The 14,479-nt window shown below is 45.7% G+C and overlaps 1 protein-coding gene across 1 annotated transcript in view; it reads right to left on the reverse strand.

Annotated features, from left to right (window-relative positions):
• The window catches only part of LOC128699876 (neprilysin-2), a 114,576-nt gene that overhangs the window by 33,250 nt on the left and 66,847 nt on the right, over positions 1-14,479 (reverse strand). Inside the window, exons 8-9 of the mRNA XM_070080311.1 lie at positions 11,743-11,894; positions 5,132-5,293 (exon numbers count right to left, since the gene is read on the reverse strand). Coding sequence (XP_069936412.1) covers positions 5,132-5,293; positions 11,743-11,894 — 314 coding nt within the window. The remainder of the gene's footprint in view (positions 1-5,131; positions 5,294-11,742; positions 11,895-14,479) is intronic.

Below are 14,479 nucleotides of genomic sequence, written 5' to 3' on the forward strand. Positions count from 1 at the left end.
TCTCGACCCCTGCAACCACAATTAGGTGAGTACAATTAGGTGAGTACACACACACACACACACACACACACACACACACACACACACCTAGTAGCGACCAGTGAAGAGGTGGGACCAGGAGCTCGGACTCGACCCCTGCAACCTCAACAAGGTGAGTACAACTAGGTGAGTACACACACACACACACATGCACACACACATGCACACACACACACACACACACACACACACACACACACACACACACACACACACACACACACACACACACACACACACACACACAAACAGGCCTAGTGTCTAATCGACATGTGCCTAGGACAAAATGGTAACTAACACACACACACACACTCACACACACACTCACACACACTCACACACACACACACACACACACTCACACACACACACACACACACACACACACACACACACACACACACACACACACACACACACACACACTCACAGGAGAGTGGTGGGGCACCTGGAAAGAAACAAGTGTATAATTGACAACCAGCACGGTTTCAGGGAAGGAAAATCCTGTGTCACAAACCTACTAGAGTTTTATGACAAGGTGACAGAAGTAAGACAAGAGAGAGAGGGGTGGATCGACTGCGTATTTTTGGACTGCAAGAAGGCTTTCGACACAGTTCCTCACAAGAGGTTACTGCAAAAGCTAGAGGACCAGGCACACATAACAGGAAAGGCACTGCAATGGATCAGAGAATATCTGACAGGGAGGCAACAACGAGTCATGGTACGCGACGAGGTGTCAGAGTGGGCGCCTGTGACAAGCGGGGTTCCACAGGGGTCAGTCCTAGGACCTGTGCTGTTCTTGGTATACGTGAACGACATAACGGAAGGGATAGACTCAGAAGTGTCCTTGTTTGCAGACGATGTGAAGTTAATGAGAAGAATCGAATCGGACGAGGATCAGGCAGGACTACAAAGAGATCTGGACAGGCTACAAGCCTGGTCCAGCAACTGGCTCCTTGAATTTAACCCTGCCAAATGCAAAGTCATGAAGATTGGGAAGGGCAAAGAAGACCGCAGACACAATATAGTTTAGATGGCCAAAGACTGCAAACCTCACTCAAGGAAAAAGATCTGGGGGTGAGTATAACACCGAGCATATCTCCTGAGGCGCACATCAATCAGATAACTGCTGCAGCATACGGGCGCCTGGCAAACCTACGGATAGCGTTCCGATACCTCAGTAAGGATTCGTTTAAGACTCTGTACACCATCTACGTTAGGCCTATACTGGAGTATGCAGCACCAGTTTGGAATCCACACCTAGTCAAGCACGTCAAGAAATTAGAGAAAGTGCAAAGGTTTGCAACAAAACTAGTCCCAGAGCTACGGGGATTGTCCTATGAAGAAAGGTTGAGGGAAATCGGCCTGACGACACTGGAGGCCAGGAGGGTCAGGGGGGACATGATAACGACATATAAAATACTGCGCGGAATAGACGAGGTGGACAAAGACGGGATGTTCCAGAGATGGGACACAGACACAAGAGGTCACAATTGGAAGTTGAAGACTCAGATGAGTCAAAGGGATGTTAGGAAGTATTTCTTCAGTCATAGAGTAGTCAGGCCATGGAATAGCCTAGAAAGTGATGTGGTGGAGGCAGGAACCATACATAGTTTTAAGGCGAGGTATGATAGAGCTCATGGGGCAGGGAGAGAGAGGACCTAGTAGCAATCAGCGAAGAGGCGGGGCCAGGAGCTGTGACTCGACCCCTGCAACCACAAATAGGTGAGTACAAATAGGTGAGTACAAATAGGTGAGTACACACTCACACACACACACACACAATACAACATACATACAAAATACTGAGAGGAATTGACAAGGTGGACAAAGACAGGATGTTCCAGAGATTGGACACAGTAACAAGGGGACACAGTTGGAAGCTGAAGACACAGATGAATCACAGGGATGTTAGGAAGTATTTCTTCAGCCACAGAGTAGTCAGTAAGTGGAATAGTTTGGGAAGCGATGTAGTGGAGGCAGGATCCATACATAGCTTTAAGCAGAGGTATGATAAAGCTCACGGCTCAGGGAGAGTGACCTAGTAGCGATCAGTGAAGAGGCGGGGCCAGGAGCTCGGACTCGACCCCCGCAACCTCAACTAGGTGAGTACACACACACACACACACACACACACACACACACACACACAGTGGAGAAGCAAGTGATTACATAGCATGAACGCTTCACTCTGGAGGTCCCAAAGTGGTAATTGCATGTGATGTATAACCCACCACAGAACAGCAGGAGGGCAAGGCAAGAGTATGACGAGAGCAATATAGCGATGACTTTAACCACAAGGAAATCGATTGGGAGAACTTGGAGCCACATGGGGGCCAAGATACATGGAGGGCTAAGATGATGGAGGTGGTACTGGAAAACTTCATGTACCAACACGTAAGGGACACTACAAGAGAGAGAGGAGAGGATGAACCAGGAAGACTGGACCTAGTATTCACCTTGAGTAGTGCAGATATTGAGGGCATCACATATGAAAGACCCCTTGGGGCCAGCGATCATGTGGTTTTAAGCTTCGAATACACAGTAGAGCTACAAGTGGAGGGGAAAGCAGGAAGACCAGGGCAAATGAAGCCAAACTACAAGAAAGGGGACTACACGGGAATGAGGAACTACCTGAACGGGGTTCAGTGGGACAGAGAACTGGCAGGGAAGCCAGTTAATGAGATGATGGAATATGTAGCAACAAAATGCAAGGAGACTGAGGAGAGGTTTGTGCCCAAGGGTAACAGGAATAATGAAAAAGCCAGGATGAGCCCATGGTTCACCCAAAGGTGCAGGGAGGCAAAAACCAAGTGTGCATGGGAATGGAAGAAACATAGAAGGCAAAGGACCCAGGAGAATAAGGAGAGCAGTCGTAGAGCCAGAAATGAATATGCACAGATAAGAAGGAAGGCCCAATGACAATATGAAAACAGCATAGCAGCGAAAGCCAAATCTGACCAGAAGCTGTTATACAGCCACATCAGGAGGAAAACAACAGTCAAGGACCAGGTAAGGAGGAGAGACAACAAGAAATGACCATGAAGTATGTGAGAACTCAACAAGAGATTCAAAGAAGTGTTCACAGAGGAGACAGAAGGGGCTCCAGAAAGACGGAGAGGTGGGGTACACCACCATGTGCTGGATACAGTACACACAACCGAGGAAGAAGTGAAGAGGCTTCTGAGTGAGCTAGATACCTCAAAGGCGATGGGACCGGATAACATCTCTCCATGGGTTCTGAGAGAGGGAGAAGAGGCGCTATGTGTACCCTTGACAACAATATTCAATACATCTATCGAAACAGGAAGATTGCCTGAGGCATGGAAGACAGCAAATGTAGTCCCAATCTTCAAAAAAGGAGACAGACATGAAGCACTAAACTACAAATCAGTATCACTGACATGTATAGTATACAAAGTCATGAAGAAGATTTTCAGGAGAAGAGTGGTGGAACATCTAGAAAGGAATGATCTCATTAACAGCAGCCAACATGGTTTCAGAGACAGGAAATCCTGTGTCACAAACCTACTGGAGGTCTATGACATGGTGACAGCAGTAAGACAAGAGAGAGAGAGATGGGTGGATTGCATTTTCTTGGACTGCAAGAAGGCGTTTGACACAGTTCCACACAAGAGATTAGTGCAAAAACTGGAGGACCAAGCAGGGATAACAGGGAAGGCACTACAATGAATCAGGGAATACTTGTCAGGAAGACAGCAGGGAGTCATGGTACGTGGCGAGGTGTCAGAGTGGGCACCTGTGACCAGCGGGGTCCCACAGGGGTCACTCCTAGGACCAGTGCTGTTTCTAGTATTTGTGAACGACATGATGGAAAGAAAATGCTCCGAAATGTCCCTGTTTGCAGATGACGTGAAGTTGATGAGAAGAATTTATTCGATCGAAGACGAGGCAGAACTACAAAGGGACCTGGACAGGCTGCAGACCTGGTCCAGCAATTGGCTCCTGGAGTTCAACTCCACCAAGTGCAAAATCATGAAGATTGGAGGACAGTCTAGGGGGCCAGAGACTACAAACCTCACTCAAGGAAAATGATCTTGGAGTATAATACCGAGCACATTTCCTGAGGTGCACATCAATCAAATAACTGTTGCAGCATCTGTGCGACTAGCAAACCTAAGAATAACTTTCCGACGCTTCAGTAAGAGTCGTTCAGGACTCTGTACACCGTGTACGTCAGGCCAATATTGGAGTATGCAGCACCAGTTTGGATCCCAAACCTCGGTAAACACGTCAGGAAATTAGAGAAAGTGCAAAGGTTTGAAACGAGACTAGTCCCGAAGCTAAGTGGTATATCCTACGAGGAGAGGTTAAGGGAAACTGACCTGATGACAATGGAGGACAGGAGGGACAGGGAGGACATGATAGCAACATATAAAATACTGAAAGGAATCGACAAGGTGGACAAAAACAGGATGTTCCAGAGATTGGACACAGTAACAAGGGGACACAGTTGGAAGCTAAAGACACAGATGAATCACAGGGATGTTAGGAAGTATTTCTTCAGCCACAGAGTAGTCAGTAAGTGGAATAGTTTGGGAAGCGATGTAGTGGAGGCAGAATCCATACATAGCTTTAAGACGAGGTATAATAAAGCTCACGGAGCAGGGAGTGAGTGACCTAGTAGCGACCAGTGAAGAGGCGGGGTTAGGAGCTGTGAATCGACCCCTGCAACCACAATTAGGTGAGTACACACACACACACGTTCCCAGGCAGTAATTTTGTTTACCGGACCTGACACTGGTGAAAAGAAGTATTGACGAAATTAGTTGTCTGGAAGCTGAATATTACTAAATCAAGTTAATACTCTCTCTCTCTCTCTCTCTCTCTCTCTCTCTCTCTCTCTCTCTCTCTCTCTCTCTCTCTCTCTCTCTCTCTCTCTCTCTCTCTCTCTCTCTCTCTCTCTCTCTCTCTCTCTCTCTCTCTCTCTCTCTCTCTCTCTCTCTCTCTCTCTCTCTCTCTCTCTCTCTCTCTCTCTCTCTCTCTCTCTCTCTCTCTCTCTCTCTCTCTCTCTCTCTCTCTCTCTCTCTCTCTCTCTCTCTCTCTCTCTCTCTCTCTCTCTCTCACTCACCTGGGCAGCAGAGACGAAGAAAAGTTGACTGGGGTTGAGAGAGAGAGCTGGTAAGCGAGCTTCTGTGTGATGTCTGTCAACCCACCTCTGGTATGCTCTATATGCGTGCCTGATGCCGGCGATGTCTGCCAGATTCTCGTTCAGAGTGGCACTGCTGTCAATCTGCAGGGATAGTAACTCAGGGTCACTCAAGCTCATTCAGAAGTCACTCAGGGTCACTAAACATCATTCATGGTCACTCAGAGTCACTAAACATTATTCATGGTCACAAATGAAGGTCAGGAAAGACGCTTCTTACTCAGCTAACTCACAGTAGGTACAGTTCACACTGAAGACTCAGGGACCGATCTCCTCAAACTCCTCACCTCATAAGAACATAAGAAAGAAGGAACACTGCAGCAGGCCTACTGGCCCATGCGAGGCAGGTCCAAGTCCCCTACCGGCTTAAACCAATACCCCAACCTAGTCAGGTCAGGTCACATTCATTTTAGAAAGGAACACGGCAACTGACCTAGTAGCCCAAGCTAATCAGGTCCAACTCACACCCACCCACACCCACTCATGTATTTATCTAACCTGTTTTTAAAACTACACAACGTTTTAGCCTCTATAACTGTACTTGGGAGTTTGTTCCACTCATCCACAACTCTATTACCAAACCAGTACTTTCCTATATCCTTCCTGAATCTGAATTTTTCCAACTTAAAACCATTGCTGCGAGTCCTGTCTAGGCTAGATATTTTCAGCACGTTATTTACATCCCCTTTACTTATTCCTGTTTTCCATTTATACACCTCAATCATATCCCCCCTAATTCTACGCCTTTCTAGAGAGTGCAGATTCAGGGACCTCAGTCTATCCTCATAGGGAAGATTTCTGATACATGGGATCAACTTTGTCATCCTCCTTTGTATGTTTTCCAGAGCATTTATATCCGTTCTGTAATACGGTGACCAAAACTGTGCAGCGTAATCTAAATGAGGTCTAACCAAGGATATATAGAGTTGAAGAACAACCTGAGGACTCCTATTATTTATGCTTCTTGATGTGAAGCCAAGGATTCTGTTAGCTTTATTGCGAACACTTATGCACTGTTGTCTTGGTTTCAGATTACTGCTAACCAGAACTCCTAAATCTTTGTCGCAATCCGTAATATTAAGATCTACATTATTTAGTTTATATGTGGCATGGTTATTTTCCTGTCCAACATTTAGAACTTTGCATTTGTCCATATTAAACTGCATCTGCCACTTCTCCGACCACTGCATCAGTCTATTCAAATCTTCCTGGAGTGCTCTAATGTCCTCGTCAGAATGAATTCGACGGCCTATTTTGGTGTCATCGGCAAACTAGCTTATGTCACTCTTTATGTCCTCATCAATGTCGTTTATGTAGATTGTGAACAACAAGGGGCCCAACACTGACCCCTGTGGAACACCGCTCGTGACGCTTCCCCACTCTGATTTCTCCCCATTTATGCAGACTCTCTGCTGCCTATTTGTCAACCATGCCTCTATCCAGGAAAAAAATTCTCTTCCTATTCCATGTGCCTTAATTTTCCTCAATAGTCTCTGATGTGGGACCCTGTCAAAAGCCTTACTTAAGTCCACATACACAATATCATATTCATTACCATGATCTACCTCCTCAAATACCTTAGTGAAAAAATTTAATAAATTCGTAAGGCAGGAACGCCCCTTTGTAAAACCATGCTGAGATTCGTTGATTAATTTGTGCTTTTCAAGGTGGCTACGAACTGCCTCGGCAATTATTGATTCCATAAATTTTCACACTATGGAGGTTAGGCTTATCGGTCTATAGTTCGAAGCTAAGGACCTGTCACCTGCTTTGAAAATAGGTATCACATTTGCCATTTTCCACTTATCTGGCACCATGCCAGTCTGTAGTGATATATTGAAAAGTTTAGCCAGAGGTTTGCTAAGCTCCTCTTTACATTCCTTTAGAACCCTTGCATACAGTTCATCAGGGCCTGGGATTTGTTAGGTTTTAATTTATCAATTTGCCTAAGAACCATGTCACTTGTGACCCTAATCGTGCATAGTTTATTATCATCCTGTTCTACATAATTTATTATTTCTGGAATATCGCTAGTATCTTCCTGAGTAAAAACTGAGAGGAAGTATATGTTAAAAATTCTACACATTTCCTTATCACTGTCTGTGAGCTGACCCCAGTAACTTTTGAGTGGGCCTATCTTGTCCATGATCTTACTTCTGTATAAACCATTCCACGGGCGGGATTTGAACCCGCGGTCAGAGTCTCAAAACTCCAGACCGTTGCTTTAGCCACTGGACCAGCTAGCCACAATAATATTCGTCCAACTAGGTATATTTCTACACCATAGGAAGGTTAGCTAGCTGGAGATTTGTCTGTAAAAACTTGCATTTGTGGTCACAGTGGTGCCTATGCTAACCTTCCTATGGTGTAGAAATATACCTAGTTGGACGAATCTTATTGTGGCTAGCTGGTCCAGTGGCTAACGCGACGGTCTGGAGTTTTGAGACTCTCTGACCGCGGGTTCAAATTCCGCCCGTGGTATGGTTTGTTTGCAATCGTGTCATTACGATTTCGTGAGTCTTACTTCTGTATACCTGAAAGACTCGTTTTGGGTTAGTCTTCGATTCTCTTGCAAATTTAACCTCATAATCCCTTTTTTGCTTTTCTTATTCCCTTTTTTATTTCTCTCTTTAACTGAATATATTGATTTCTTAATTGCACCTCTCTTCTTTTGATTTGTCTATATATGCCTCTTTTGACCACTGAGATGTTTTAATCTAATGTTCATCCATTTAGGATAATTTTTGCTTGATCTGATTTCCTTATTTGGAACATAAGTTGTCTGAGCAGCTAGAACTATGCCCTGGAAAACGTCATATCGGCAATCATCACCACCTACCTGACCCATAGTCTGGTCATTCCAGTTCAGTCCACCCAAGTAATTTTTCAGTCCTATGAAATCAGCCAAGCGGAAGTCAGGGAAAGAGACTTGATTGCCATTATTAGGGGAATTCCATGATATATTAAAACTGAGTGATTTGTGATCACTTTCCCCAAGCTCATCATTAACCTCAAGATTATTAATCAGCATTTCCCTGCTGGCAAGAACCAAGTCAAGCAGGTTATTTCCTCTAGTTGGCTCTGTAACAAACTGTTTTAAAAAACAATCCTGAATCATATCAAGAAAGTCACTTGACTCTAAATTTCCTGTCAAATTGATCCAGTCAATATGTCTGTAGTTGAAATCTCCCATTATCACAACATTTTCGTATGTAGATGCCTTACGAATTTCATCCCTTAGAAGTTTACGGCACTCCCTATCAAAATTTGGGGCCCTGTAAATCACACCAAAAATTAGTTTTTCTCGGCCCTCGAGAAGCTGTAACCAAACAGATTCAGTGGCTGATGCTTCTAATTTTATATCTTGTCTAACACAACAATTTAAATTGTCTCTGACTACATCGCTACTCCACCACCCTTCCTGTTGACCCTGTCAGTGTGGAATAATTTACAGCCTTGTATGTGACATTCAGAAGGCATCTCTCTATCTTTCAGATTGAGCTAGGTCTCAGTTATAGCAATGATATCTATGTTTCCTGCACTTGCAATTAATATTAGCTCATCTATCTTATTTCTTACACTCCTGCTATTAGTATAGTAGACCTTAAGGGAGATAGTCCCTTGCTGCCTTCGACCGTTCTCTACACTGGACTGAAGAAGCCATTGGCTGGCAAAATATTGCCAGAATAAGGATGCCCAGATGTTGCACAACGGTCTCATTTATCAACTTGTTAGGTTTTTAAACCCTTGGCTGTAATATCAGACAAACTACTAGAATGAGTTACTTCTAGTCTCTGCTGGCAAAAAGAAATAAAAGAAAACGTGTAAAAAAATTTGCATGTATGTGAAAGGTCGTAAGTTGATCTTCAAGTATATAGGAGGACCCCACTTTACAGCACTTTTGCTTTACAGTGCCTTGCTTTACAGCACTTTGAGTTACAGTGTCTCACTTTAAAGCACTTTGCTTCACAGTGCCTCGCTTTACAGCCCTTTGATTTACAGCACTTTGCTTTACAGTGCCTTGCTTTACAGCACTTTGATTTACAGTGCCTTGCTTTACAGCACTTTGATTTACAGTGCCTCACTTCACAGCACTTTGCTTTACAGTGCCTTGCTTTACAGCACTTTGATTTACAGTGTCTCAATTTAAAGCACTTTGCTTTACAGTGCCTTGCTTTACAGCACTTTGATTTACAGTGCCTTGCTTTACAGAACTTTGCTTTAAAGAACTTTACAACATTTTGCTTTACAGTGTTTCACTTTAGAGTGTTTCACCTTACAGCACTTCAATATACAATTCTTCGTTTTACAGCACTTCACTTTACAGCAGTACCTAACCCACTGTATAAGCGGGGCCTCTCCTGCACTATCACACGGGATGGGTGGGTTGGATATATTGTTATTCTCTCTGCTCAATTTCTCACTACCAAAGGCAGTTAAGCACTTGCTTGTGATTGTCGATAAGGCTACCTACCGTATTTTCCGCCATATAAGGCGCACGAGCATATATGACAAATAAAACGATGTTTGCAAGCAGTAGTAATGTAACATTAGTAAACAACTGCTAAAGTGTAACACAAAGCCAACCCTTGACCCTGATCTTCAGCATATAAGACCTGGGATGATTTTCCTAGAATTTTATGTGGGGAGAAAAGGCGCATCTTATGTGCTGGAAAATACGGTTCTTCTACGAACGTGTTCCCTTCACATAGTGTCAGAAGAGCTACTTGCTCTTCACATAGTGTCAGAAGAGCTACCTGCCCTTCACATAGTGTCAGAAGAGCTACCTGCCCTTCACATAGTGTCAGAAGAGCTACCTGCCCTTCACATAGTGTCAGAAGAGCTACCTGCCCTTCACATAGTGTCAGAAGAGCTACCTGCCCTTCACATAGTGTCAGAAGAGCTACCTGCCCTTCACAGTATCAGAAGAGATCCCTGACCTTCAGAGTGTCAGAAGAGATCCCTGACCTTCACAGTGTCAGGAGAGCTCCCTGACCTTCACACAGTGTCAGGAGAGCTCCCTGACCTTCACACAGTGTCAGGAGAGCTCCCTGGCCTTCACACAGTGTCAGAAGAGCTCCCTGACCTTCACACAGTGTCATAAGAGCTTCCTGACCTTCACACAGTGTCAGGAGAGCTCCCTGACCTTCACAGTGTCAGGAGAGCTCCCTGACCTTCACACAGTGTCAGGAGAGCTCCCTGACCTTCACACAGTGTCATAAGAGCTCCCTGACCTTCACACAGTGTCAGGAGAGCTCCCTGACCTTCACAGTGTCAGGAGAGCTCCCTGACCTTCACACAGTGTCAGGAGAGCTCCCTGACCTTCACACAGTGTCAGGAGAGCTCCCTGACCTTCACACAGTGTCAGAAGAGCTCCCTGACCGTCACACAGTGTCATAAGAGCTCCCTGACCTTCACACAGTGTCAGGAGAGCTCTCTGACCTTCACACAGTGTCAGGAGAGCTCTCTGACCTTCACACAGTGTTAGAAGAGCTCCCTGACCTTCACACAGTGTCAGGAGAGCTCCCTGACCTTCACACAGTGTCAGGAGAGCTCCCTGACCTTCACACAGTGTCAGTAGAGCTCCCTGACCTTCAAATAGTCTGAGAAGAGCTCCCTGACCTTCACACAGTGTCAGGAGAGCTCCCTGACCTTCACACAGTGTCAGGAGAGCTCCCTGACCTTCACACAGTGTCAGGAGAGCTCCCTGACCTTCACATAGTGTGAGAAGAGCTCCCTGACCTTTACACAGTGTCAGGAGAGCTCCCTGACCTTCACACAGTGTCAGAAGAGCCCCCTGACCTTCACACAGTGTCAGGAGAGCTCCCTGACTTTCACGCAGTGTCAGAAGAGCTCCCTGACCTTCACACAGTGTCAGGAGAGCTCCCTGACCTTCACACAGTGTCAGGAGAGCTCCCTGACCTTCACACAGTGTCAGAAGAGCCCCCTGACCTTCACACAGTGTCAGGAGTGCTCCCTGACCTTCACACAGTGTCAGGAGAGCTCCCTGACCTTCACACAGTGTCAGAAGAGCTCCCTGACCTTCACACAGTGTCAGGAGAGCTCCCTGACATTCACACAGTGTCAGAAGAGCTCCCTGACCTTCACACAGTGTCAGGAGAGCCCCCTAACCTTCACACAGTGTCAGGAGAGCTCCCTGACCTTCACACAGTGTCAGAAGAGCTCCCTGACCTCCACACAGTGTCAGGAGAGCTCCCTGACCTTCACACAGTGTCAGAAGAGCTCCCTGACGTTCACACAGTGTCAGAAGAGCTCCCTGACGTTCACACAGTGTCAGAAGAGCTCCCTGACGTTCACACAGTGTCAGGAGAGCTCCCTGATCTTCACACAGTGTCAGGAGAGCTCCCTGACCTTCACACAGTGTCAGAAGAGCTCCCTGACGTTCACACAGTGTCAGAAGAGCTCCCTGACGTTCACACAGTGTCAGAAGAGCTCCCTGACGTTCACACAGTGTCAGGAGAGCTCCCTGATCTTCACACAGTGTCAGGAGAGCTCCCTGACCTTCTTCTCACCTCCATAGCTATGTTGGTGTCCTCAATAAGAACCTCCTCATAGAAGTTGCTGGAGAGGAGGTTGTGGTAGCACTGTACTGTCTGGTTAAGATGCTGCTTCACAGCATCACTGAAGGGCCTTGTTAGGTGACCCCGGGCGTCGTACAGCACTCCTGGGGGAGGAAAAGGAGAAGTTTACCATCCCTGGGGGAGGAGGAGGAGGACGAGGAGGAGGAGGAGAGGTTTATCATTCCTGGGGGAGGAGGAGGAGGAGGAGAGGTTTACCATACCTGGGGGAGGAGGAGAAGATTTTGATCTCCCTGGGGGACAAGGATGGAGGTTGGTTGCTATATATCCAACAACAAAAAAAGGGTTGTTAAGGTGGTACCTGGATGGGAACCACTATCCAAGAATATTTAACCCTTAAATGTAAGAACATAAAAAAGGGGCACTGCAGTGAGCCTACTGGCCCGTGCTAGGCAAGTCCTACTGGCCTAGGCCAGTTAAGTCCAGCTCACACCCACTCATGTATTTGTCTTACCTATTTTTAAAGCTACACAACGCTTTAGCTTTAATTACGCTACTCGGGAGTTTGTTCCACTCATCCACAACTCTATTACCAAACCAGTGTTTTCTTATATTCTTTCTAAATTTATATTTTATCCAACTTGAGCCCAGTGCTGCGAGTCCTGTCTTGGTTAGATATTATTTAGAACGCTATTTATTCCCGTTTATACCCTTGTTGCTGTGTCCCATCTTTGTGATCCATCCTGACAACTCTTTGGTTGATAAATTAGACACATGTGCAACTCTTGGGTATCTTTGTTAGGTAAGACACATATGCAACAGTTAGGTATATTTATTTCGAAACGTTTCGCCACACAGTGGCTTCATCAGTCCATACAAAGGAGAAACTTGAAGAACAGGAGGAGAATGAGGCAATCAGTCCCTCAACCTTGAGTCGATGTGGTCAGTCCATCAATCTTGAATAGAATACGGCATACGTGCGGAGAAGGAGCTTATAAACCGTTGGTAGGAGAGGTGGAGCAGTCATAGGTGGTGTCACATTTGTTCAATGTGGAAATAGGTCGTGCCCAAGAATTAGGCAAGCGAAGAATTCCCAAGTATTAAGATCCCAAGAAGTTGCACATCGACTCAAGGTTGAGGGACTGATTACCTCATTCTCCTCCTGTTCTTCAAGATTCTCCTTTGTATGGACTGATGAAGCCACTGTGTGGCGAAACGTTTCCTCAATAAAGATACCCAAGAGTTGCACATGTGTCTAATTTATCAACATGTCGGTTCTCTGAACCATTCATCTACAAACTCTATGGTTGAAGAAATACTTCTTAACATCCCTCTGACTCATCTGAATCTTTAACTTCCAATTGTGATGTCTTGTTGCTGTGTCTGGAACATCCTGTCTTTGTCCACTTCGTCAATTCCCCGCAGTATTTTATATGTCGTTATCATGTTCCCTCATCCCTCCTGTCCTCCAGTGTCGTCAGGTCGATTTCCCTTAATCTTTCTTTCGTAGGATATTCCCCTTAGCTCCGGGACTAGTCTTGTTGCAAACCTTTGCACTTTCTCTAATTTCTTGACATGCTTGCCCAGGTGTTGGCTCCAAACTGGTGTTGCATTCTCCAATGTTGGTCTAATGTACACGGTGAACAGAGTCTTCAATGATTTCTTACTGAGGTATCGGAACGCTATTCTCAGGTTTGATAGGCGCCCATATGCTGCAGTAATTATCTGGTTGATGTGTACCTCAAGAGATTTGCTCGGAATTATACTCACCCCAAGATCCTTTTTCTTGAGTGAGGTTTGCAGCCTTTGGCCCGCGTTCTTCTTTGCCCTTCCCCGATCTTCATGACTTTGCATTTGGTGGGGTTAAATTCCAGGAGCCAGTTGCTGGACCACGCCTGAAGCCTGTCCAGAGCCCTTTGTAGCTCTATCTGATCTTCATCGGATTTAATTCTCCTCATTAACTTCACATCATCTGCAAACAAGGACATTTCTGAGTCTATCCTCTCCGTCATGTCATTCACATATACTAGAAACAGCACCGGTCCTTGGACTGACCCTTGTGGAATCCCGCTCGTCACAGGCGCCCACTCTGACTCCTCGTCACGTACCATGACTCACTGATGCCTTCCAGTTAGGCATTCTCTGATCCATTACAGTGCCTTCCCTGTTATACTTTCCTGGTCCTCCAGGTCTTGCACTAATCTCTTGTGAGGAACTGTGTCGAAAGCCTTCTTGTAGTTCAAGAAAATGCAATCTACCCACCCCTCTTTCTCGTGTCTTACTTCTGTTACCTTGTCATAAAACTCCAGTAGGTTTGTGACACATGATTACCCTTCCCTGAAAGCGTTCTGGCTGTCGTGTATAAGCTTGTACCTTTCTAGGTGCTGCATCACTCACTTTCTGATAATCTCCTCCATGACTTTGCATACTGTACAAATCAGTGCCACTGGTCTGCAGTTTAATGCCTCATGTGTATGCTCACCTATTTGTGGTTGCAACGGTCGAGACTCAGCTCCTGGCCCTCTGTGTACTCACTTAATTGTACTCACCTAATTGTGGTTGCAGGGGTCGAGACTCAGCTCCTGGCCCCGCCTCTTCACTGATCGCTACTGGGTCCTCTCTCTCTCTGCTTCCTGAGCTTTGTCATACCTCTTCTTAAAACTATGTATGGTTCCTGCCTCTACTACTTCACTTGCTAGGCTATTCCACTTGCTGACAACTCTATGACTGA

The sequence above is a fragment of the Cherax quadricarinatus genome, unplaced genomic scaffold (assembly GCF_038502225.1).
Source record: "Cherax quadricarinatus isolate ZL_2023a unplaced genomic scaffold, ASM3850222v1 Contig307, whole genome shotgun sequence".
Lineage (NCBI taxonomy): Eukaryota > Metazoa > Arthropoda > Malacostraca > Decapoda > Parastacidae > Cherax > Cherax quadricarinatus.